Source organism: Phlebotomus papatasi, chromosome 1 (genome assembly GCF_024763615.1).
Source record: "Phlebotomus papatasi isolate M1 chromosome 1, Ppap_2.1, whole genome shotgun sequence".
In the NCBI taxonomy this organism is placed as follows: Eukaryota; Metazoa; Arthropoda; class Insecta; order Diptera; family Psychodidae; genus Phlebotomus; species Phlebotomus papatasi.
Window position 1 is genome coordinate 28,103,215 of NC_077222.1, and position 27,141 is coordinate 28,130,355.

Sequence of the window (27,141 nt, forward strand, 5' to 3'; positions counted from 1 at the left end):
CTTATACTTCTCTTCAAATTTTCTATCATTTGTAGGGGAAAGTACTCTCCCTTCGAACGTTCTTGCCTTCGAATAATGTGAATTTCTTTTGGTTTTTCTAAAAGATTTACACATTTCTATCAAATAATACTTAGTTTATTATGAATTACGAGTCTCCTCCAAAAATAGAGAGCCTAGTGATTCGTTTTTATGCTCTTATAAGAAAAATTGAAAATGGACCCATAGCTTCATTTTAATGTTGAATTTTACATGTGTTTTATTCCCATTTAAAATGATTTTTGTAAAAAAGTGACTAGTGTGAATGATAAAGAATTAATTAACGTTCATTATCGTCATCATAGTTTTTCTCGAGAAGGATACCATATTTGTGGGTGGTGGATAACTTGCAAAACCACCCATACCTTGCCTTTGAATTTAAGAATTTCATGCCTTCGAATGCTTATCTAGTAACACTACCGCCATTTGATTATTTGGTTATTCCACAACCTCACATTTTTTGAATTTTTTGCTTCACATTGCGCTACTTACTTAAAAGTAGGATTATTCCATGTATCGTGAGGAAAATAGCAAATTTTGCAACTTTACTTTCATTTCACCCCAATCAGAAAGGAGATTGTGTGGTGTATTGTTTTTCTGAGAGTCCGGAAATGATGATCTGATGAAGATGTTTAAAGTTTTCAAGTCGGTACATGGCTAGTGTTATTTCATTGCTCACCATGGTGATCTTGCAGGATCACAAAAAGGCAAGACATTTGATTGATATCATTTAGGAAACAATTTCCAATATTTTGTTTCTATCTCTTTCCGGAAACAAAATAGGGTAAGTGTGCCAAATTTCGACATAGTTGCATGCAAGCGCCAAAGTCTCAAGTTTGAAATGTAATATCTTTAATAGAAATTGATTTTTCATTTCGTCTACTTAAGGAGTGTTGCTGGGAACCTTGTAAAGAGCTTACCGTCTTTATTTACTCTAAAATCATTCTTAATACATTTTAAAATGAATAAAAATATAGACTTAGTTTTGGTGCCCTATTTCGGCCACCTTCATTCTCCTTGCCCTTTAGGAATTCTTCCAATATCTTTTTCACGTCATCTCCTTTGTCGAAGCTACATTTTTTGTTATTCTTTTGCATTGTATAATCTCTAGAGTATGTAAAAACTAAAAATTCATGGAAATTCGAGGAACAAAAAAGGTGGCCGGAATTGCAAGCTGGCCGGAATTTGGCACACTTACCCTAACCTCAGTTTATTAACTTCAAAATGGCATGAAGTATCACCCTTTTTACAGTCGTATTTTAGGGTTGTCATATCGATAATATGGCTTTTCCAACAATTTATTCCTATTGGAAAAGCAGTATTTCAGAAAAATTGGAAAATATTCTTTTTGTTAGCGTTTTTCACTGCAGTGATAATTTTAGTGAGTAGAGTGAGTGTATTAGACCTCCTGCTAATCAATAATAGATCGTTTAGTGTTTCCACAGAAATATTTTCAGAGAAAATTCTAGATTCAAAGGCATGTACCGTCACATTCGAAGGCAAAAATTGTACCATGCCTTGGACCAATTCGACGTAGTATTTTTATTTACCTCGTAAAAGGATACAAAGGGATTTTGAATGGTAAGTGATATAAGCATAGGGTCTCAGTAAACTAGAGATTTTTTCGGTGTAATAAAAATTGGGATTCATTTTCGATTTTCCCAGAAAAAAATTCATCAAGTTTGAACTTCATATTTCTGGTCCAACCTAGAGTACTTTCCCCTACTCCCGAAAAACTTTCTCTCCTCTTTCTCTTGTGGCTCTTGAGGAAGCATTCCCATATATATATATATATATCTGTATATATACTTGCACTCTAGTAGAGGGAGATTTATTGATTTTTCTCAGTACTACTCCACTAGGGGTTTGTTTTTGAGGGGGTGGCACACAATTCACCCAGTAAACGTGGAATTTATACATATAGCTTAAGTGGAAAACTTTGCAGTGGAGACGCCTGGTTGCAATGTTTCACGTTGAGTGAAGAGAGGGCGAGAAAAGGAAGAGAGAAAAAGAGGAAATGGAAGATATGGGTCAGAAGAAAAGTCGAGAGACAATGAAATAGCCAAGATGGGAAATTTATACTTCTTTCTTGTGTAACTCTTATAGGTGAACAACATCAAGAGAAAAACTATGTATATTATTATAGGTATCTGTGCGAGAAATGAAGTATCATACCTAAATTACTACAAATTTTATTTCCTCCCTGAATGCCATTCTTATCCCGGTACCGTGGCTCAATTCAATTAATTTTGCAATAATACATTATAACACCAAAAACCATTGGAGATAGGATTTAATTAAAGTTTTAATTTGTTGAACAACTTACTTGAAAATTCATAAATGAAATTATCTTTTGCAATTTGGTATTGCAATAGAAAAGGGATAAACCAATTTATGGATTTGATGGTGCATATAGGACCAAAAGAGAACTGTGGTAAAGTCAATTTATAGGGAAAGGGATTCAGCAATATAAATCTTACCCTTTGCGGATTTGCATAAAGCCTTTGCCTTATGGTTTATGAATTTTTATCTTATGAACGGCGGAGAATTTAGAAAGCAAATTAAGTTATTCTCATTCAGGATTTTGGTCAAGATATGGTATTTGGGATTAAACATTCATTTCATATGCGCAATATCTTTACCTCGACAATACATTTGTGTTTGGGCTAGATCCCAAAGCGATTTTTATGGGATTAGGGTTGTGAAACGTGTTGCTTGCGGACGTGTTTCATTAATTTTATGTCGATTTGTTATTCTGTTAAGAAATATATTTGAGAAAATATTTTTTAGTGCATTTTAAAATTATAGAATTTTGTCAATAGGTATCAGGTATGTTGTGCAAAGATGATTGGCAATGCAAATGCAGGAATAAATTGTTTGGATTTTAATACATGACGTATTTTACTTAGGTAAAACAATATTAATCTCATAAATTATTTAATTCAAAATATCAACTAATGCAGGGAGAAATGGAGCATCTTTCTATTGGGGTACTTTTAAAATTGGACTTTTTCTCTACTTTTAATTGGTCCTGGACCTTAGCATGATATAATTTAGATTCACAAATCAATTGTGAAACTAAATTTCATTATGATAAATTTAAGTTAAATTAAAAAATCAGAGAAAAGACCCTATTTCAAAAGTGCCCCAATTCAAAGGTATCCCACTTCATCCTATTGCTTATTTAGAACCATTTAGAATTCTTTAATATACGGAACTGTAGAACTGAGCAGTATAAATTAAATTTAGTCCTCACAATATCAAAATTCGATTAAATCAAATTTTTGAATGCAAGAGAGGGAGGAGATTATTAGGTGAATTTTGACAATTTTGTATTTTGAATTATCTGAATTCACAGATTTTGGCAGATATACTTAGGTTTTTGCTGATCAAAATTTGGATTTTTGCTGACCAATTTAAATTTGTCAAATTGGTTTTGACCGAATTTGGTTACAAGACGTTTTACTTCAATAAATCAATACAATAAAATGATGAAACATATCGTCTGCAAAAAAAGAAATTTGGTCCATAAAGTGTCCGGCATACATGGTAGACACTAGTTAAATTTCGTGAAATCGAAATTTACATACATGACAAGATTTAAAGCGTTATAATAATCTTTCAATGTTCTGAAGTAGTTTAACTCTGCTAAAGACCTTGTGTTGACTATTTTAAGTTTTTGAACTTATAAATATGTTATTAAAATTGTGTAATGAATTCCACGTTCTATTATATTTTTGTGTAAGTTTCATAAAGTCTCAAAATAGTTTAAATCCATTATCTCAATTAAAAAAAAACAAATTTTTATATTCAAAACATTCTCCAAATGAAATTTTTTCTCTATTCCAAATGGAAACGTCATTATTTTCATGATAAATACAGCACTAAATTATTATATTTATATATTTTCTATACCATAGTTTCATTATTTAGTTAATTTTGCTCCAAATAAAGCGAAAATCCATTCATATTCACAAATTTTACTTTGTTAATTTCTGAGAAAAATTAAAAGTGTACCTTTTCACCATTGAATTTTTTATCGATCGACCATGTTTTCCAATGAAAAAGATAATGAGGTGACTCTTGTTTATTCGTTTTGTTTAATATTTATGTCATATTTCTGGCTAATTTTAGTTAAATTAAGTGCTAATCTTTATTGTTAACGGTACGTGAAGTTTTCAAATGAAATAATTACCTATTTCGTGAACAAAAAGGATTTTTCTGAAGTGTCTGCAAATGCTTCAATAGGAAACCCTGGAAATATGATTCTTTTGGAGAGATTTTCTTATTGTTTCAGATGAGAAGGGAGAAAAGACCAGGAATAAGTACAAATCCTGCTCTCAAGAGCAACTCAACAAGGTTTTGGAAACCTTTCGTCGCGGTTTCACTTACACTGTTTGTCTTCAATTAGAAACTTTGTCTCCATTTGGATTAATTTGTTTCCAATAGAAGCATTTTACACTTGTGTGTTTTTCTTGTATTTAAGAAGTTTTCAAATTATATTTAAAGCATTTTCACTAAACAGTAACATGCTAGAAGAGTCAAGGAGCAAATTTATGTAAGTTATTATACTTCAGAAAAAAATTTAACTTAATGTGCTGAATCTTCTGTCAAAGTTAAAGCGTCTGGAAATGGTTTTGAATTAGGACATTTATTCTAAACTGATCCAATTTAACATGTAATTGCTCTATATCGGGGGAATTTTATGCATTCTGTCACTCAGGTTAAATCATCTTTCCCACAAGAGACCAATGAAATTGAAGGATAATTGTTCGTATTGTTACGATGCTTGGGATAGGGTATAACATGTCAACCTCTCGCAACCACCCTCAATTGACTCACTAAGAAAGGGACGCCAAGATGCGTTCCTGGTGGGTCTAGAAAAAACGCCAGAAGTCCTCTTGTAGACTTACATTTATATTTCATTCTTCTTTAATTCCCGAGAGCCCAACAGGCCACTTTAAATACTGAGTAGTAGGGAGTTTAGTAGTACACAGAAAAAAATATTTTGTAAAAATGTTCGTAAATGTTTGTGAATTCCTATGGCGGAGTTACAAAATGCTCGTGAATCGTTTAACCCACAAACAAGTTCGTAAAAGTTTGTACTTTTTTCACAAACATTGTTCGTAACATGATCATCTGACGAACATTTTTTGTACTTTTACAAACATTTGTTCGTAAATGTTCGTAAATACACAAAAATGTTCGTAAAATTTTGTCATTTGTTCGTAGATGTTCGTAAAATGTTCGACAGGTAAACAAACATTTACGAACAAATGACAAAATTTTACGAACATTTTTTGTGTGTTTACGAACATTTACGAACAAATGTTTGTAAAAGTACAAAAAATGTTCGTCAAATGATAATGTTACGAACAATGTTTGTGAAAAAGTACAAACTTTTACGAACTTGTTTGTGGGTTATACGATTCACGAGCATTTTGTAACTCCGCCATAGGAATTCACAAACATTTACGAACATTTTTACAAAATATTTTTTTTTGTGTAGGGAGAACTCTCTAGTTTTTAGAGAGAACTCACGGACAAAAAGGGACCTATCTTCAAACTCGAAACTTTCTAAACTCGAAATTTGCACTCTTATAGTTGAAATCATTGAAATTGTACAGTAGAGTTCCTCAAATTTGAACATTTGGGGGGTATAGATGACATTTCTCACTCCTGAAATTTGAACAATATTTTCAAAAATGCAACGGAATTCATGTGAAATGCACTTTCACTAAATTAAGAAAAGTAACTTTAGAAAATGTATCAATGTAATTTATTGTGAAATAAATTGAATTTGTTGAATATATTGAGGAAACATTAGAGAAAAATGTTTCTAATTCAGATTCCACGCAAAACTTTTTTCATGTAACCCCAAATTTTACATTTTGAATTTCACCGTCGTTCAAATTTGAGGAACTCGACTGTATATACGTTGCTTGCAAGAATTATAACCTAAAAGCGAAAAATTGTTTTCTTACGGAAAATCATATAAAATTGTAACATCATTAATACTGTATCCCATCTATAATAAATTAACTGTCAAAATTTTATAATCGATAGCGCAATTTAAAGGCCTCATAAAATTTCGTGACTTTTCAAAACATCAAAAAAAACTTCATGAGAACGCCGCTGGTAGCGCTAAGAACGATAAATTAAGTATCTTTAGATCCTCATTTTCATTTTTGATAAAATTTTATTCTATATACATTATTTATTTATTTTTATTATTTTAAAGTTTTCTCTTCAAATGTATAATACCCAACGCACAACAACTTTTGTTTGTAAACATATTTTCAATATTTCCCATGAGAATGATCGAGATGACTAGATCTAGATCTCACTCACTCTCATTATAATGTCAGAAACATGTTTACTAAACAAAAGTTATTATTATGGCATTATGCCCAACGCACAATAAATTTTGTTTTGTAAACATGTTTTTGACATTTCAATGAGAGATCTAGATATCTAGTCATCTCGCTCCTTCTTATAGGAATTTTTAAAAACATGTTTACAAACAAAAGTTATTGTGCGTTGGGCATAATAGTAATAATATTAAAAAATTAAATTGTTAATGTACGGCTAATATAGGGTAAGTGTGCCAAATTCCGGCCAGCTTGCAATTCCGGCCACCTTTTTTGTTCCTCAAATTTCCATGAATTTTTAGCTTTTACATACTGTAGAGATTATACAATGCAAAATAATAACAAAAAATGTAGCTTCGACAAACGAGATGACGTGAAAAAGGTATTGGAAGAATTCCTAAAGAGCAAGGAACTATGAGAATGAAGGTGGCCGAAATAGGGCACCAAAGCTATGTTTACATTATTATTCATTTTAAAATGCATTAAGAATGATTTTAAAGTAAATAAAGACGATAAATTGTCTACAAGGTTCTAAGCAACACTCCTTAAGTAGAAGGAATGAAAAAAAAGTTTCTATTAAAGATATATTACATTTCAAACTTGAGACTTTGGCGCTTGCATGCAACTATGCCGGAATTTGGCACACTTACCCTATGTGCATTACAAGCGAATATTGATTAAAAATCGATATTAGCATAATAAAACTCTGAACTTATGCTAATTTATTTTCATAATTGTTGACTCTTTGGTTATGTATGATCTAATTACTCTCACATTTATATAAAGCCACATATTTTACGGTAATTGCATTATGCTTTTATTATCGCAAATGAAAAAAAAGTTAGTAAATCAAAGAATTATTCTATTAACGTGAAATATTGCTGGGAAAGTTTACTACTGGAAATTTAGTAATATTAAAACACATTTGAGAAGCAATTTGCGAGTAATTTGTGCTTTATTTCCAGGAGATTTTGTGTTTCTCTTAAATGTCAGCCTTTCGATTCCTTGGCATGATTCTCACGAAATTGTGCCAAACAGCACGGACGTGTTTCTATGATATTTGTCCTGATAAATTAAAATGTCTTACTGGAAAAATATGATATAGACCTGATAAAGGAAAAGTTGAAGATCTCTTCAATAATGTGATTTTTTTTGTTTTTTCTTTTTCTCTTTAAAGGTGGTACTTGTGTTTATCCTCAGTATTGCATCCCTTATTATTTATTTTATCGATGCTTCGAGCGAGGAAGTGGAGAGATGCCAAACATGGAGCAACAATATTACACAACAAATCGATTTGGCATTCAACATATTTTTTATGGTTTACTTTTTTATACGAGTAAGTATATTTGTCCAATTTATATTAACTCTTGACAATTTAGATTTGAGTATAACCCTGATTGCTTTATTTCTGTAAATCAATTTTTTTCCCCATTATCTCTTTCATTGCAGTTCATAGCGGCATCGGATAAACTTTGGTTTATGCTAGAGATGTATAGTTTCGTAGATTACTTTACAATACCACCGTCCTTCGTATCCATATACTTAGATCGTACATGGATTGGTCTGCGTTTCTTGAGAGCATTGCGTCTTATGACCGTTCCGGATATTTTACAATATCTCAACATCCTCAAAACATCAAGTTCAATCCGACTGGCTCAACTCGTATCCATATTCATTTCCGTATGGTTAACAGCTGCTGGAATTATTCACTTGGTAAATTCAATTTCTATTTTCTTTCCTTTTCTTTTTTTTTTATGGTGAGCAGGCAGTTTGGACATGTAAAAGATGCTGGGAAATTTTATTTTCTTGGCAAATACAGTGAGTGTCAATAGTTTGTTGCCTAATGGATGTTTGAGAAATCAAGTGAAAAAAATGATAGAAAAAAATACTTTTCCAAATTTTTCTTTTTGCAGATGAGTTCCTTGTAATCCGTAGATATTATTTATAGTTTTCAAAAAAAATAATTAATTTTATTTCATATCAAAAATAATTGTTTTCCAAAAGTTGGTCATTTTTGAAAAATCAAAAGTTTGTTGCCTCATTAAAAAAACTAATTCAAAATGGTGAAAACGTGCAACCAACTTTATGTAAACCGGTTACATTTTGAGCTTATGTCATTTGATAGGCAAATGGTGGATTTGTACATTTTTAAGGCTGTCAATGTTAAATATATAGGTGTAAAAGTGATGATAAATAACAAGAAATAATCAGTTTTTTGATAATTCATAATTTAGGTTATAATGGCAAATTACAAAAAGTTGAAAGGTGGGATATTGTCCAGAGATACTGCTGGAAGGAATCGGCGTCGCTTAATTGCCAAATTTTATGGAAATTCATGAAAAGTTATACATAAAATGGTCAAATATTATAGTTATGAGGCACGAGTACATCTGAAAAACGCTACTGGTAGACCCAGGGTTTCGACTCAGAAAGTCGATAACCACATTCTAGGTATCTCTGATAGTAACCCCATGATGTTTGCTTCAAAAATTCAGAGTCGGCTGGTTACAGAAGGCATACAGGCTTCAAATGCTTCGAAAATCAAACTCAAAATGAAAGAAAATATAAGAATAGGTACTTGGCTCGCAAGATTCCATTGGTAAGCAAAACCAAACTGCGTAAGAGGTTGTATTTTTACGTTTTTAGCATGCTCCAAGTGAATTTACAACCTTTTAACCAGATTGGTTTTGTTTACCAATGGAAACCTGCAAACCAAGTAATTATTCTTACCACTTTCATTAAATTGCGGTTGGTTTTGAAGCCTGTATGCCCTCTAGAACCAGCCGACTTTGAATTTTTGAAGCAAACATCATGGGGTTACTATCAGAGATACCTAGAATGCGATTATCGACTTTCTGAGTCGAAACCCTGGGTCTACCAGTAGCGTTTTTCAGATGTACTCGTGCCTCATAACTATAATATTTGACCATTTTATGTATAACTTTTCATGAATTTCCATAAAATTTGGCAATTAAGCGACGCCGATTCCTTCCAGCAGTATCTCTGGACAATATCCCGCCTTTCAACTTTTTGTAATTTGCCATTATAACCTAAATTATGAATTATCAAAAAACTGATTATTTCTTGTTATTTATCATCACTCTTACACCTATATATTTAACATTGACAGCCTCAAAAATGTACAAATCCACCATTTGCCTATCAAATGACATAAGCTCAAAATGTAACCGGTTTACATAAAGTTGGTTGCACGTTTTCACCATTTTGAATTAGTTTTTTTAATGAGGCAACAAACTTTTGATTTTTCAAAAATGACCAACTTTTGGAAAACAATTATTTTTGATATGAAATAAAATTAATTATTTTTTTGAAAACTATAAATAATATCTACGGATTACAAGGAACTCATCTGCAAAAAGAAAAATTTGGAAAAGTATTTTTTTCTATCATTTTTTTCACTTGATTTCTCAAACATCCATTAGGCAACAAACTATTGACACTCACTGTATATTCGTATTGATGCGGAAAGAAATTTGCATTCGAAACTAGAATCACATAGCATAAGATTCTCTGGAAAAAGTTTACTTACGAGTTCAGCAAGGGTGTTTGTTCTTTCAAATCATTCAAATAAATTATAACCAAAAATTTAATCTAAACTAAAATTCGTGTACTATTTTGATTTGTTTATTGCAAAAATTTCACAGAGATGCAAAGTACATAATGCAAAATTCTGTCTCGATTTTTTTTACCCATCTGTCCAAAGAGACAAACAGTTAAAGATAGCGACTTGTAGTTTTTAGGGCTCATAAGTCGTTTTTTGAATCATTAACATAATCCTCAAAAAATTTCTTTTTTTTTGCATTTAGATAATCGAAAGCACATCGTACGATTTTCGTTTTCGTTTTGGATGTGTTTTAGATTTTGTATATTCGGATATTTTGTCCATATCCAGAGTTCAAATGTTATTCCGTTCTAGAGAGCGTGTTTAAAAGGTGTATAAGGCCTTGTCAACCCGGATGAGTCTAAGCGGTCTAAACTGATTTAAATTGTTAATTTACCAATATTAATTATTTTTCCGAAATCCAATTGTATTCTACGCTATTTCGTTTAAAATTTGGAGACAAAATGAATCGATTCAAATCGATTATAAACCGATGAATAGAAAAAAAATTACGAATAGCTGGAACTCTTGCATATAATATTTACTGCTTGAACTCCACAGAGAGAGCGGTATTATTATCCTTCGATTTTCCGAAACCCTCGGAGACCTCTTTCTCAACATATCTTATAGTTTCAGATGATTTTCGAAAAGGTATTACACGCTGTTTCTAAAATATATATTCTCTGCTCGAAAACCATGTTGTTTTTGATTAGTCAAAAACGCGTCGTGCGATTTTTTTTCATTTTTGGATATATTTTTGAAGAGATTACCCAGGCGCACATTCGACCATGTACGAAAATACCATCGAATTATTCTTAATAATGATTTTTCAATGTTAAGGTTTAAAAAGGCTCTGTGAAGAGCGTATTTCTTAACAGAATCTTTCGGTATAGAAGTAGATCTTGAAAAATTCGAAAATCTATTTGAAGATCCAAAAAAGAGACTTTCTTATTTCTAATACTTTCGCAAGGTTGTGGAAGTAACATCCTGTTCGAATTTCGAACTGCTCAAGTGTCAATCATAAAACGGTAAATGCGCTTAAAGTCACGCACAGCTCAATCAGAAAACGGTAAATGCGCTTAAAATCCCGCACAGCTCAATCGGAAAACGGTAAATGCGCTTAAAATCACTCACAGCTCAATCAGAAAACGGTAAATGTGCTTAAAATCACGCGAAGTTCAATCATAAACAGTTTTAAGCGTAATCTTGACCGTTTGTATTAAGTGTTGCAAGGAGCCTCTATCACACAAGTGAGGCATTTCTAGTGGTCGGAGCGAGGGCTCATGTATATGATAAGTAGTCCTAAGTATCGTTTACAATTAGCAAAGGACAGCACCTCAATGTTTTGTTACGTTTTCTGTATATATGAATTTTCAAGTGACCAACTCTAGGGTAAAATTTTGGTGATTTTTAGTGAAATTTCTTATGTGAGTCACCTAGCAATAATTTTCCAAACTTGGTATGTTCTTAAATTTGTAGTATAACTCAATAGCTTTCCAACAAGCCCTCATTGATTAATTTCTGATCACTAGAACATGAATTAGAAGCGAATATGTGAGATGGTACATTTTAATTTCTGAACATTTTGAACTTACCAATTTTTTTTTCAAAATCTATTTCTTATCCGATCTCAATGAAATTTTGCAAAAACATTGTCCACTAAATGAGCAATGTTCCTCTAAAATATTGAGAAGAAATTCTCAAAAGTCTTCCGCAGAGAAATGTATTCCTGGCGAATTTGTGAATTTTCGTGATTTTTCACTACAAAGATTGCCGTTGAGCCACCTCTAAACAGCGTCCAATCTTATTCTTGTCTAAAAAGCATTTTATTGTCTCATCATATAGAACAATTTTCCGGCCGGGACAAAAGAATCTATTTTTTTGGAACACCCTACTGACCACAGTAAATTACGAAAATCAAGAATCCATAACACAATATAGAGTTTACGTAAACATAAGACTCGAAATTTTGCCTGCTACCAGTTCCACGCGTCAATCGTATTAAGAAAAAAATAACAATTCAGGATTTTCGAATTGTTCAATGTGGTAAAATTATTCTAGCATTTCATCGCAAGGCATTTTATGGGACAATTAAGTTGAAAGGGTCCTTAGATAAGTCCTGACTAAGTTAGAAATATATTTCGATCATTTGTATAACATTGAAAGACGAACATGAAAACATAGTGTTTAAATCCTTGAAACATGAAAAAATGATAGTTGTTCTTGTATGCCATAAATTCAAAAATTTTGTCCGAGAGGAGCCATTATACAGCATTTTACTTCGAAAAAATGTTGAACAAATTCAGTTTCATCATAAAATAGGAGTCTTTTATGATTAGCTTCATTCCAGATTTGTTACTTATTGGGAATTTCAAACTTCTTTTATTAAGGTAATTAATCGCGTCATCATGTTCGTCCTTCTAAGTAACCCTGTTGATAAAAATCTATGTCTAACTTCGCCAGAACTTACTTAAGGACCTTTTCAACTTTCTTTGTCCCATAGAATTCCTTCTAAAGAAATGCTAGGTTGATTTTCCAACATTGAACAATTCGAAAATCCTGAATTGTTGTTTTTTTCTTAATACGATTGACCCGTGGAACCGGTGGCAGCCAAAATGACAAGTCTTATGTTTACGTAAACACTATATTATGTTATGGATTTTTGATTTTCGTAATTTACTGTGGTCAGCTATGACTTTTACGACCATTCCATGCTTTCTTAGCCTCAAAAATCTAATAGAGCCTCTAACAAGAAAGTTCTACATTTTTTCCAATTTCTCATACTTGCATTTATCCAAACTTGGAAAATTAATTGTTAAGACACTAAATAATTACTGACATTACACTAAAATTTTGTCAATTTTGAAATATTCGAAATGAATTTCAGTTTATGACTATAAATGAAAGTGATTCTATTTTTTTTGTCCAAGCAGAACATCACTTTTACGCATTCTAAGTAAAAATACAGACCTTTTGCAGTCAGTACTGTATTTTTTCAACGTAAGGCAATTACTTTAACACTTCTAAATAAAAAATTTCTTATACACAGTAAAAAATTGTGTGAGAAATATAGTTGTGTATTTGAAAAGTTGTGTAAATTCACAAGCAATATGGTTGTAAATTGTAAAATTACTATCATAGTGGTGGTACGATACTAACATAATGCTAGTAAAATTATGTATTGTGTAAGGAAATTTGTGTATTGGAAAATTTGTGTGAGAACTGTCAAAATTCCATTGTTTACTATTGCAATTTTTCTAAGATTTCAGATAGATTTTGCATTTTTAACTGCCTAATTGTCTTCTGGAATCATTCATTGGATTCTTAAAATGTGCCTCAGTCGTGAAAAATTAGGAATAATTATGTAATAACAGAAAACAGAGGAAGCATCATGTAAATTAGAAAAATTGACGATGCAACTCTTGGCCATTTGCTGAAGAGAAGTAAGGAAGTCGGTAGCGAAGGCAGAAAACACGAGACCATCAACGCAGAGATTATGGGTTCAAGTCTCAGACCATCTCTTATTTTTTTTCTTTTTTTTATTCTTTTTTTCTTTTTTTTCTTAGTTTAATACCGAGACATATCGCAGATAATACAAATAAACCGAACAAAATTGCTCTACAATCAAAATTATAGACAGGAAGCCATTTTATAAAATTGACAATACACAACTTTGCCAATACACAACATTTCCAATACACAAAACTTACAACCATAGCGCTTGTGCAAAAATTACCAATCGTAGTGGTTGTAAATTTTTTTACTGTGTATATACACAGTAAAAAATTGTGTGAGAAATAAAGTTGTGTATTTGAAAAGTTGTGTAAATTCACAAGCAATATGGTTGTAAATTGTAAAATTACTATCATAGTGGTGGTACGATACTAACATAATGCTAGTAAAATTATGTATTGTGTAAGGAAATTTGTGTATTGGAAAATTTGTGTGAGAACTGTCAAAATTCCATTGTTTACTATTGCAATTTTTCTAAGATTTCAGATAGATTTTGCATTTTTAACTGCCTAATTGTCTTCTGGAATCATTCATTGGATTCTTAAAATGTTCCTCAGTCGTGAAAAATTAGGAATAATTATGTAATAACAGAAAACAGAGGAAGCATCATGTAAATTAGAAAAATTGACGATGCAACTCTTGGCCATTTGCTTAAAAGAAGTAAGCAAGTTGGTAGCGCAGGCAGAAAACACGAGACCATCAACGCAAAGATTATGGGTTCAAGTCTCAGACTCTCTCTTATTTTTTTTCCTTTTTTTATTCTTTTTTTCTTTTTTTTTCTTAGTTCAATACCGAGACATATCACAGATAATACAAATAAACCGAACAAAATTGCTCTACAATCAAAATTATAGACAGGAAGCCATTTTATAAAATTGAAAATACACAACTTTGCCAATACACAAAATTTACAACCATAGCTCTCGTGCAAAAATTACCAATCGTAGTGGTTGTAAATTTTTTTACTGTGTAGGGTAACGTGATATAATTTGGAATTAGTGTTACAAGTTGGACAATTCGCTGGTACAAGTTGGACATGGCTTTTTTCTTGATAAATACAGTACAAAATTTGTATTTAAGCACAAGGAACCAAATTATAAAACTAAAGCATTAAAAATATACAAATAAAAATGAAGTACTAAATTTATCAAGACAAAAAGTCCTGTCCAAATTGTACCATTATTGTCCAACTTGTACCACTTTACCCTACTAGAAAAAAATTACCAAAAGTTAAAAAAAAATCAAGTTTTAAGGAGTGATTCTATTTTATTGGCCACCACTGTATATCTTAGGATAGCTGTAAAGAAAGTCTGAATGTTCGAAACTGCCTGACATCTAAAAAGTCCTAAAATCTTTGGTTTGGTTTTGCAATATTGACTTTCTCTTTCTTTCTGCTCAGCTGGAGAATTCCGGTGATCCCTTAGAGTTCAATAATCCTCAGCAATTGTCCTACTGGACATGCGTGTATTTCCTAATTGTAACAATGTCAACGGTGGGATATGGTGATGTTTACTGTGAAACAGTTCTAGGACGAACATTTTTGGTGTTCTTCCTCCTCGTCGGTTTGGTGAGTGAAACAATTTCTCTTATTCTCCTAAAATTCAAGAATGAAGGAAAAAAAAATCACCTTTTCTTATCTATCTCTTATCCTCTCATAATATACAATTTTTGTGTTTCTCCAAGCAGAACATTAAAACATAACACAAAAAAAAAAAGAAATATTCTGCCGTTCATTTATGAAAAGATAACCCATCATATTGAGAAGTTTATTATGTGAAAATTCTGCAGGTGATTTCTAATCAGATGGATAATTAAACTGAAGAAAAAGTAGGAATCTTTTCATGGAAAAGCAAAACAATGAACATTTCGTTGTATTTTTTTGTTTGTTTGTTTGTTTCCATTTCAAAAATTTTCAGTTTTCTTATCAGTCGCTTAAGCTGAAATCTCTTTAAAAAAAAGGAGATTTTATATCATTGCTTTGTGTATCATTATAGTCCATCTCTTATTGTTTTTGTTTTCTTTGATAAAATTTAAGCTTTAAAAGGAACATTTTATGTGAATTATGATTTAATTATAGATATCACATAATTTCATTTTAAATGTCGATTTTAATTTAACTTTTATCACACTTTAGTATATTTTTTTTTACTTGATGTTAAATAATAATTAAAAAATATCAATACTTAGCAAAAGCCAAGTAACAATTTTCAAAGAATGATCGAAGGAAAACCTTTTAGGAAAACAACTTATTTTTATAAAAAAAAAAATAAATGAAGCAAAGAAGTTTAACAACGCGACGTATATGAGTGAATGTGGTGATAAAGAAAAGAGAGAGAATCTTTTAATAATATCGATATTAAGCTTTAATGCAAAATAAGATAAAAGAACTTCAGTGAAACTTTCTTTTTACATTCAATCACGTTTTCTTTTGCTTTTTATTCACTTTAAAAAATCAATTTTGTATTTTTTTTTTATAATTTGTCACTCCCTATCCTATTCTTTTTTATAGCAATTCCTTTTCGATTTTGCGTAGTAATAACTTAAAAACAAAAGAGTATAGATTCCTTTTAAAATTGCATGATCACCATTTTTCTTTTTTTTTTTTTTAGAGATTTTATTTTTTTTAGAAGAGATTGCACGTTGTATGCTGGCTGCTGCATATTTAACGAATTCTTTATATCAAAATTGACCGATCCACAAAAGCGACTTTCTGTTTTCAAGATAAAAATTGGATTACATCTCATTGTAATATGTATAAGTTACTGGGAATTAGTTTTTTTTCTTCACAAAGAAAAAAAATAATACATTTAAATTGATAATTTACATTTGGGTTAGAAATCTCAATGAGCCTTAAAAAATTGTAAATGCCAATGCTTCGACAATTTTTGACTTTGTTTTTTGGTTTTATAATTATTGAGGTTATTTACAGCGCTGGATTAGATTGAAACTAATCTTGAATTTGGATGTGGATTAACATGAAAAGGATTCAAAACAGTATTTGATATTGGTTTACCCTCGTTTTGTTTTAGTTTTCCAGGAAAATCATTCATATTTCCCTTAAAATTCTCTTGTTTGGAAAATTCGTTATTTTTTATTTTTGAGGTTATGTTGAGCTTAACCTCAAAAATTCGGATACCACCGAAAATTCTAAAGATTCGAAATACAGTAGAGCCTCGATATAGGCCATATTTGGTTCCAGATTTGACACTTGAAAAAAATTTTTCAAGTATATAAAAAAACTAATAAAAAAATTAAATATTTATTTCTAATGAAAAGTATTTCAAAAATCTGCACAGTTATTATTTTCACGTCAAATTATTGATTAAAAAATCGTATTCGAAAGCAAAGTCTTACGAAATTTGCAATAGAATATTTTTTTCTTATAGTTTTAAGGTTATGTACAATATAACCTGAAATTCCAAACTGACTTTTAATTAAATTCAGAGCATTTTGTATGTTTTTTTTTATTTAGAAGAGAAAAAGAAGTGATAACATGGATAATCCATTTTCCAAATCAGACAGAATAATATTTTTATATATTTATAGAATTCCTAACCTCAAAAAGAAAAGTTTTCCCACCTAAATTTGTAGTTCAATCTCCACATTAATGTCTAAAGCGACAAGATTAGATTTAGATTTTGAGACAATCTATTTTAAATCTAATCTGGCAGTGTAAATGAACTCAAACCCGTTTTGTTTTTTGAATTTTTGATTTTTGAGAGCCATAAAGCTTTGAAGAAATTGCGAAATCATCGATTTATTTTGATGTCTTTTCACTCATATTTTTTGGTGCTTTCATACACAAGCTAAACCCATTTTTATCACTTGAATTTCCTAATGAACAACAATTTTGTAGCAAAGAAACTCCATTTAAAAGGACATAGTGAAGAGTGCTCCAATTTTGAATGGTGTAGGAGACTGCGATGATGCAAAATTCAAAAAAGAAAAATGACACAGAAACTGTATGATATATACATAGCTGTGTTACTTTTTTTTCTTCACAATTTGTATTATTTAAAAGAAAAAAAAAATGAATTGGCATTTGACGAAAAAAGTATACTTCTTTGTACATATGTTCAAAAGTGTATTACATATTGTCTATATACAACTTTTTTCTTTTCTAACATTATAACAATGTTATTTATTTTCAATTTAATTCAACAATACATTGCCATATGTTCTTTACATATTGTCTATATCAATTAAATATATTTTCTTTCTGTTCAAATGATTTACAAAACAATATAAAAAAAGAGAAAGATTTAAACAAACACTATAGAGATACAAAAAGAAATAGCCACATGCCGATATGTTGATTGAAGAAGAATCTAAAAGAACACAAATATATTAAATAAAATTTTAGGCAATGTTTGCCAGCAGTATCCCGGAGATTATTGAGCTAGTTGGTAGTGGATCGAAATATGGTGGTGAATTGAAAAGAGAGCACGGAAAGAGGTAGAATAAAAAACACACAAATTATTATTAATTACATATATTTTTCCAGCAAATATTTTTATTACCAAAAAGAATTATTTGATTTCCTTGTTTTTGTTTGACCATTCACCCTATGCTCGAATATAGTGTCTCATGTTAGTTGAAATGCATAAGTCGAATGTAGAAATGCAATGGATAACAAGGGTTAATTGTAGTAGTTGCAATCTTATTCTAGCACTTTGACATTCTTAAAATATTAAAAAAATATTAAACTAATTAAATATTAATTAAATAATAAACTATTATTTAGCAGAACAACTTTAAATGACAAACTGATGGAATTGTTAGAATGTCAAACTGCTAAACTTTGTATGTCCATTCCTATTCTCACTGAAGATAGACAGGCGTGGGTTGTTAAACTGGGTGTCATGGGATCAAGACCTCAATTGGTATAAGCACTTGAAAATGATGATGATAATGATAAGTAGAAAATATGCAGCTACAATTAATGTCCATCAATTTGGATATTCGAATGATTACTGGAAGTAGAGGGCAATCGTTTTTTATGATGATAAGGAACTCCATGATAGCAGATTAACTCATTCCATTGGGATATTTGGATTGTAGCGTCAAAATGAACGGCAATTTGTATCGATAAATTGTTTTGGATGAACCTCTGAAGCTGTTGGGATTCAAAAATTTTGATACAGTAGACTCTTTCAAATTCGGGCTTATGGGACCAAAATGTCACCCGAATTAGAGAGAAATTCGGGCGGAAAATTGTTTGAAATGCAAGGATTTTTTGTTCTTCCGTATACACATATTGAGTTTACATACTCGTATTTATGGTAAATTTCATGAAATCCCCTTTATAATGCAAAATCACATCATAACTAAGACGAAACATGCCAAATTTCAGAATATTATCTTCATTCGAAAACTTAAAAAAATGTCTATAAACTTTTTTCAAATTTAACTGATGCCCGAATTAAAAAGTAGCCCGATCTTAAAAGAGCCGAATTAGCGAGAGTCTACTGTAAAAGATATTCGATACAAAAATCGGTACCGCCCGTACCGCCAATTGTGCATCAAACAAAATTATCTAAAAAACAACGTTTTGTTATTCATATTGAATACACAATAGCCTCCATCGGATGCAAATCCGATCAACTTCTACACAGAAAAAACAATATTTTGTAAAAATGTTCGTAAATGTTTGTGAATTCCTACACTGAGAGAAATCCGAAAAAGTTAAAATAACGTTCCGGATATGTTAATTTTACCCTGCATTATTGATCCGAAATTGGTGGGGGTCTCAGTGGCACAATAGGCAAGACCGTTGGTTCTTGGGCGGATGAGATCTCTGGCTCGACTCTCACAGTTGTGAGTTCGAGTCCTGCCCGGAAATACTTCGAATGTTCGAATTACCTTCTAACATTTTTTTATATACTTTAGACAGTCTATAACTATCGATATAAGCTATAATAAAGTAAAATATTTTTTACCTTGTAATACAAGCTCCCCTTGTCAATACTCTAAAATTATTAGCGCTGGACACATCTACGGCTACGACACAAAGCCGTTTCCCCACTAAGCCGTCTTTCAGCTAAAGCCGTAATGCCCCAGATACACTTATACGACTTCAGCCGCGAGATGGCTTAACGTAATTATAATCAAAATTATCATTGTATTACATTTCCGTCGGTATCTGACTAATCCGTCTCCCGTTTCAAGCTGAGAAACGGCTTATGGGAAACTGATGGAAATTTAGTCAAATCATTATTTTGATTATAATTACGTCAAGTCGTCTCTCAGCTTAAGTCGTAAGTGTGTCTAGGGCATGAGTTTATCTAGAGCATAAGGTTGTCTAGGGCATAAGAATGCTTCAATTTTAAGGGTGAAATCATTAGAAAAGTTCACCAATTTTCAATTTTTGGAATGATTTTCTGATAAAACTTGTGAAACAGATAAAATCGACAGTTAACTGTTATAGACACAAAAACTGTACGAAAAGATAATTCAAAGGGAGTTCTATCTCGTGTCTTCGAACATTCCACAAAGCTTGGATTCTTAACTTCTTTCTTTTTTTGATAATCTTTACTTTTTAGAATAAGGAAATAAATGTTAAATTTTAAAGCTATGCCATTCAAAGTATGATTTTGGCTATAATTAAACCCTTGAAAGTCTTGAATTGTTAAACGACAGGTATGAAGAATGTTCTACAAATCAATTATGCGAATTGTCAATTTTCAGAATACTGTTTAAGTAAAGTAATAATAGCATTAAGTAGAATGTTCTCTAAATAATGCATATGCGTATTTATTGCATAGAATAAATGGAGATTTTCTTGAAAGGTTAAATTGACTTGTTTTATGAAGAATTCCGTTTGACGTAAAGAAGATTTACATCTAATTGAGATTTTCATAGTGAAGGAAATTGTCTAAATTTATTTACAAAATTTAATAGTAGTATTTTACGTAGAAGATAATCGAGATATGTAATAAACTTTTTAATTGCATTCTTACATTCTGAGAGAAATCCGAAAAAGTTAAAATAACATTCCGGAAATGTTAATTTTACCCTGCAGTATTGATGCAAGATCTGTGTGAATATTACCCTTTTTAGGTGTATTAGGGGTTAAAGTTACCCTTTTTCATGTTAATTTTACCCTTAGAAAGGTATAAAATTAACATAAAAAAATGTTGATATAGTTTTACACCTAAAAAGTGTTAAAGTTCTGAGGAAAAAATATTAATCGCACCCTCTTTTTTTCTCAGTGAAGTTTCGACTTTTGCATTTATACTAACATGAAACTCTATATTCGAAATTCAATAAATTTTAGTTTTCACATTTTTCTGAGTTTTCCATCACTGCAAAAAGAACCTAATAGTGTAGACGTCCTTACAATTTCTTGTTGTTAAAAAGATTCTTCGATTTTGTATTCCACAAAGATGCCATTATCTGTTGTATATTTTTTTTATTATTCTGTGAAACATTAAAATTATATTTGGTTTTTTTTTGCAATACACAGTGGCACACGGAATAACACAAAAAAAAAATATAATGAGCACTCAGTGTTGAAAGATTTTTCTTTCTAATAAATTTGTTGGTTTTTTGTATTAGATAAAAAGTATTAGTCTGTTACCCCAGTTTTTTCGAATGTTTTCTATCTGTAACTTATTTTCTCTTTTTTAAGTTCTTTTTTTCAAGTACTTGCGTCTCATTCTATCTATCTTCCATACTTATATTCTATCTAAAAAAAATTTCACTCTAAGGATTGTTGCCTTTTGAAAAAGAACAAGAACATTTTTTTTCTTCAAATAGTTGTTGGCAAAGTTATTTTTTTCATTGACAAACATTTTTTTCTTGGTGTGTAGATTTTGGTATTAAATATTGTTGGAAAGAAGAAAAAGTTTAAATTTTTTTTTCTCTAAACTTCAAGTCTTTGTATTTGTAGAGATTTTGATCACACTTTTTCTTTATTTTCTCGACTGACATTTTACAATTTGTGTTACTTTATTTTTGTTTTAATATATATTTATTTGCTTTAGTAAGAGCAATCTAATAATAAGCCAGGATATTATTATTATTATTTTATAATATTTATATCATAGTCTCATTTGAATTTATTATTAAAAGAATAAAAAAAATCTCAGCCAAATTACAATGGAATACAGGACAGTAAAAATTTGAAAAATAACAAAATGACAAAAAACCATGAACAATTTGTTAAATCAATGTAATGGTGTGGAAAATTTTTACACAGTATTGCTTGTAATTATAACAACTTATAATTAATATACTGCAACGTAAGAAATATAACATAATAAATGGTTATTAAGCAATAGGAATATTAGTAAAAGAATAATAATACGGCCACGCATTTTCTATATAAACGATGATCTTTCATTAAAGAGAAAAGAAAAGAATATAAAAAAAAAGAAATTAAAAATATTTTAATTGATAGCAATGCTTGAGGATGAGTGAATGAATATTTTGCATAATAGTGAGAAAAAGATAATTTAATTATAAATTCGGATATAAATGATCGTTTAAATCTCCATTTCACTGTCATTTATTTTAACTTAAACCTTATTCCACCTTCTGTCACTTTTACCAATTTTTATCCATTTGTAGCTTATATCTCTTACGTTGTTGTATTTTTAAATTTAAAAAATCGTATAAATGATTGAATCTGTTGAAATAATTTTTAAATTGTGTTACTTTTTTTTAACATTTAGAAAGAACTATTTGACAGAAAAGGAGAATTTCACAGAAGAGATTGAAGATAATTTATTAAAAAAAATCTTAGATTAAAAAATAAGATTTAAATTAACATTATAGAATATTTTTTTCCCTCCTAATGATTTTTTCTTTAGTTTTTTTTTAAATATTCCGTAGATATATTAATTCTTCTCACATTTTTCCTAATTTTTTTCACTATTATTTTTTTTATTTTAGAAAGAACATATGTAACAGAAAAAAGTGATTTTTTTCACAACAAAAGAAAATTACAGCAAAATTGAAATTTTGTGTGAATGGAAAGTGTATGAATGTGATATATATATTTTTTTTAATTTTACAAAATTATCTGTATTATTTAAAAAAAAATTGCGCCAAGTAGGACTAAGATCGTAGAATTTTACGTGTTTTTAGTTAAGAGATTGATAACTTTCAATGTGGGGAAAGGGACAAAAAATCTTTTTTATTTAGGCACAATGCATAAATCATAAATTTGAGATAATAGTTTTGTAATAAACAAAATCAAGATCTAGCTAAAGAACTGTAATAGTGCATTTTTAAAAACGCGATTTGCTGTGTCTCAATTGTGTAGGCGGTGTTTGCAAGTTGGATTCCAGAAATCACTGAACTGGCGGCCCAGAGGAACAAGTACGGGGGCACATACAGCAAGGATATTCGAAGAAGGTACACCACACCTTCATGATGTACCTAAAAACAATATTTTTTTCTGTTTTTTGACCGAAAATTTTTAATTGAAGATCGCTTTTAGAATTACTTAATCTACATTTATTATATACAAAAATAATTAAAAGTAAAAAAAAACACCACAAAAATTTCTCGCAAAAAATTTCTGAAACACTTTCTTGTTTGGTTTGATTTTGAAAAGTATAAAAATTAAATCAATTAAGTTCTTCGCATTTTCTATATTTTAACTCAGACAAAATATATTAGGCACACTTTCAAAAGACATGATTTTAACATCTTAAGACAAGAGAGTTTAGCTTACTAAGGCTCACTACTAATAACATTTTGTATACTTTTTTTTTTTATTCCTAATCAATTTTTTGCACTTTATGATGAATGCAATTATTTTTTTTAATTATAGTCCATTTAAATCATTTGATTTAAATTTTCTTTGTATAAAATTCATCCTTATTAACACTATGCAACAATTTTGAACCATATTCTATGTTTGAATTCTCACAGAAGATTTTTCTGATAAGCGGAGGTGATCAGGTTCCCACGCGTAAAGTGCTGGATTCTATGGGGACACTTCCGGTAATCGCCAGTTGAAATTTATTTCACCTCAAGAAAAAACAAATTTTCTGTCTTGCCCAGAGCTTTCGGTCCGGATGTAGACCTTCTTTAGTGACTACAAAAAGTTGTTCATTTATTTTCAACAACATTCTTATACAATGTCGTTTCTTTTTCATTTGAACAATTTTTAAATTTCAACTCACTCGACTAGACTATGTTTTTTGATTTCCTGAAGTTCGTTATTTTTGGAAAAATCTTTGGAATCTTTGGAAAAAATACAAACTTCAGGAAATCAAAAAAAAAAACATAGTCTAGTCGAGTGAGTTGAAATTTAAAAATTGTTCAAATGAAAAAGAAACGAACTTGTGTAAGAATATTGTTGTTGAAAATAAATGAAAAACTTTTTGTAGCCACTGAAGAAGGTCTACATCCGGACCGAAAACTCTAAGCAAGACAGAAAATTTGTTTTTCTTCTTGAGGTGAAATAAATTTCCACTGGCGATTACCGAAAGTGTCCCCATAGGATTAGACTATATTTTCATAAGTTTCTCGGTTTAAGCCGTAAGTCTATCTAGAAGACTTATAATGTTCTAACATTTTCAGTTTCCCAATACAAAAAGGCTTAAAAATTGAATATCTTGATAGTGTGCAGACCGTCTGCAAATTGAGAAAAATCAATATTTGAAAGTCTACCTGATCGGAAGCCTACCACGTTCCACTAGTTTGGGTTAAATTATTTCTAAAAAAAATGCTTAGAACTTAGAACCATTCCAAAAATTTGCTTTACACCCGAAATTTAGGCTAAATTGGTTTTACTATTTTTTTTTAAATTTAAGTGATCATTTTGCTCAGTTCTTACTATTCGATTTTATAATCCACAAAGAGAAAATGAAACGTCTTAAATGGGCGAGCGTGAATTAGATCCAAGGATGCTATCCTAGAACGGTCTTTTGTATTAATTGCGTATATGACCTAAGTCAAAATTTTTGCGAAAAATCTAGTTCAGTTCATTGATAAATTAACGTAGTTAAACCAAATGAATAAACCTTACACGAGCTAAGTAGCCTTCAGACAAGAGGTTTACTGCAGTTCTGAAAGATCTCAAAGTCTAAAATAACAACCAATTTTATTGGTCTTTTAATATTCAATCTTAACCCTTTAAGGACGAGAGGATCAAAAATTAAGGGTCACAAAAAATAAAACTTTTCTGACTTCTAAAAGAAAAACATAACTTTAGTAGGCCGTGGGAAAAATTTTCTTTTTGAAACACCGGTATTCCAATGGTTCCAATCGTCTTTAAATGGTTAAGTCAACATTTTAATAAAAACCTTGACTGATAAGGAACTAGATAAGTTAGGGCCTTGACAGACCTAAGGATTAGTCGAGAGACGGCTTATCGTAATTATAATCGAAATAATGGTTAAACTTCATTTCCATCAGTTTCTACTAAGTCGTCTCTCGGCTTAAGTCGTAAGTGTGTCTAGGGCATTACGCCATATGGCTTAGGTGGTTTTCAGACTAGTGGTTTAGCCCAGTTCCCAAATGTCTCAAAATCCTAAATAGCAATTAATTTTATTGATTAGCAATTTATGTAATTAATCATTTGCCTTTAGTAATCCAACCTTAAGTCCAAATTTTCCAAAAATTTGTTACTGATAAGAAAATAAAGACGTTAAGCTATATGGCTAATGCTTAGATCTGAAACCCGTATTAGACGTGGGTCTAAAGCCTGGCACTACAGACCTTGGGCTCAGTCATATGGCTTAACCGCTCTAATTTCTTATCAGTCAAGATCTTATTTGGAAAAATTAAATTTAAAATTGGATTATTAAGGGCACAATTATCTAAGATTCTGAAAAACAAATAAAATTGGTTGCTATTTACGGTTGTGAGACGTTCGGGAACTGGGCTAAACCTGTATTCTGAAGACCGCTTTAGATATGAAACCCGTACAAAGATAAATTCAGGCGACAAATGTCTTACTGGGAAATTAATGGAAATGTAGTTTAATCGTGTAGTAGTTTATTTCGGTTATAATTACGCTAAGCCGTTTCTCTGTTAATCTACGGGTTTGTACAGGCTCTAAAGCCTCAAAAAGACTAAGGCTGATAATAATCGATAATGTTCGACCCGTAAATTTTTGGCAATAGAGGATTAGCCCAAAGTATCATCAAAATCGAAAATCAGTCTGAGTTTATTTGGGGCTTAAAAATTAAATTAAGTTAAAAAAATAAAATAAAAATAAAATTAAGTTTAAATTTTGTTAGTCCTTTACTTTTAGGATTTAAGTGACTGTGAATACAATTTCAACACCTTAATTTACAGAGATTTACTCTAATGAACTTAAAGGGATTCTAACCCAGGCCTCTAACATCTTAAAGCCAGCGTTAATAAAATTCTGTTATAAAATTTTCTCTCTTATGACAAAGCTTCCCAAAATTCCGTAGTTATGAAGAGTTGTTGGTCATGTGAACATCTTTTATTTTCTCTTTACTAACATCAAAATCGAAAGAAAAATATAATCGTAACGACAAGTATTAAAGCTTAGAAAACTGGAAAAAATTATTTTGCCTAAATATGGGAACAAAGCAAATTTCAAGAAATTATTTAAAAAAAAAACTTTTGAGTTAATGATTAACCTAATCAAAAAGTAATAATAACCTTATGGTTGTTGCATAGTGTAACAACATCAAAAATTCCAATTGACGAAATTCTTAGAAAGAACAAAAATCAGTTTATATGTTAAAAACAAATCAACGAGAAGGCATAATTATTTCTTGGCGGCATGGAGTGTTCTTTTTTATAACACTTTTGTTTGGCTCTTCTGTAAATAATCCAATTTATTTTGCAATTTCTATTTCATATTCAAAGGAATATTTCTCAAGTTGCAAAAATATTTTGATAGAAAAAATAATTCATTGTCTATTTTACATTGAAATTAATTATTCTTTTTTTGTAAGGGCGCGTCAAAATTACAAGAAAAATATAGAATAGTTTAAAAAAAATGAGTTTCGAACCTTGAAAATATATATTTAATTAAAAAAAAAATAGAAAATAAGTCAGTTACATATCAGAGTTTTCACATTTTTTCGTTTATTTTCAATTTCTTTGATGATTTTTGAAATACATACAATTTTTTTTTTCAAATAACAGTAGAGTTTGATTACGAGTTTTTGAGTGAATTTTCAAGTAATTGACAAGCCTCTATTCGGTTTGTAATCTGAGCTAATTGCACCAATAATTTTGGTTTGGAGTGTTTTTTTTGAGTTGTTAATATCCACAACAAGTATATGTAAAATTTATTTTGAATTAAAAAAAAAAGATTTGTTTTCATTTCGCCATACATACTCTCACTCTTATGTGAAAATGAGATTTATATTTAATATATTAAAAAAAAGTTATTACCTTTTACAATATCCCTTTTGTATACATTTCTGACATATTTGCTAAGTTTTGAGAGTCTTTTATTAATATAATTTCTTTTTATTCCTTAAAATTCATTATTATTATTATTAATACAAATTATAGTAGAAATTTGCTTGCACAGCCTGTATGCCGCAGCCACGCATCTTAGAGCAAAAAAAACTTTGTTTTTTTAATTTTCAAATCTATATAATATATTCTATATACAAAATATTTTAAAGAAGGAAAATTATATACCAATTA

The 27,141-nt window shown here is 30.2% G+C and overlaps 1 protein-coding gene across 29 annotated transcripts in view; it reads left to right on the plus strand.

Moving 5' to 3' along the window:
- LOC129799549 (calcium-activated potassium channel slowpoke) overlaps window positions 1–27,141 on the plus strand; it is a 153,273-nt gene that overhangs the window by 42,690 nt on the left and 83,442 nt on the right. For 17 of the 29 annotated variants that reach the window (XR_008751520.1, XR_008751518.1, XR_008751519.1 and 14 more), the window contains exons 3-6: window positions 7,585–7,743; window positions 7,857–8,120; window positions 14,942–15,109; window positions 17,906–17,997. Coding sequence is in view for 26 of the 29 variants with exons in the window: in XM_055843539.1 (XP_055699514.1) it covers window positions 7,585–7,743; window positions 7,857–8,120; window positions 14,942–15,109; window positions 17,906–17,997 (683 nt within the window). In the remaining 3 variants the exon portion in view is untranslated. Of the gene's footprint in view, window positions 1–7,584; window positions 7,744–7,856; window positions 8,121–14,941; window positions 15,110–17,905; window positions 17,998–22,810; window positions 22,903–27,141 lie in introns of all 29 variants that reach the window. The other 12 variants (XM_055843550.1, XM_055843548.1, XM_055843552.1 and 9 more) reach the window with 2 other exon arrangements.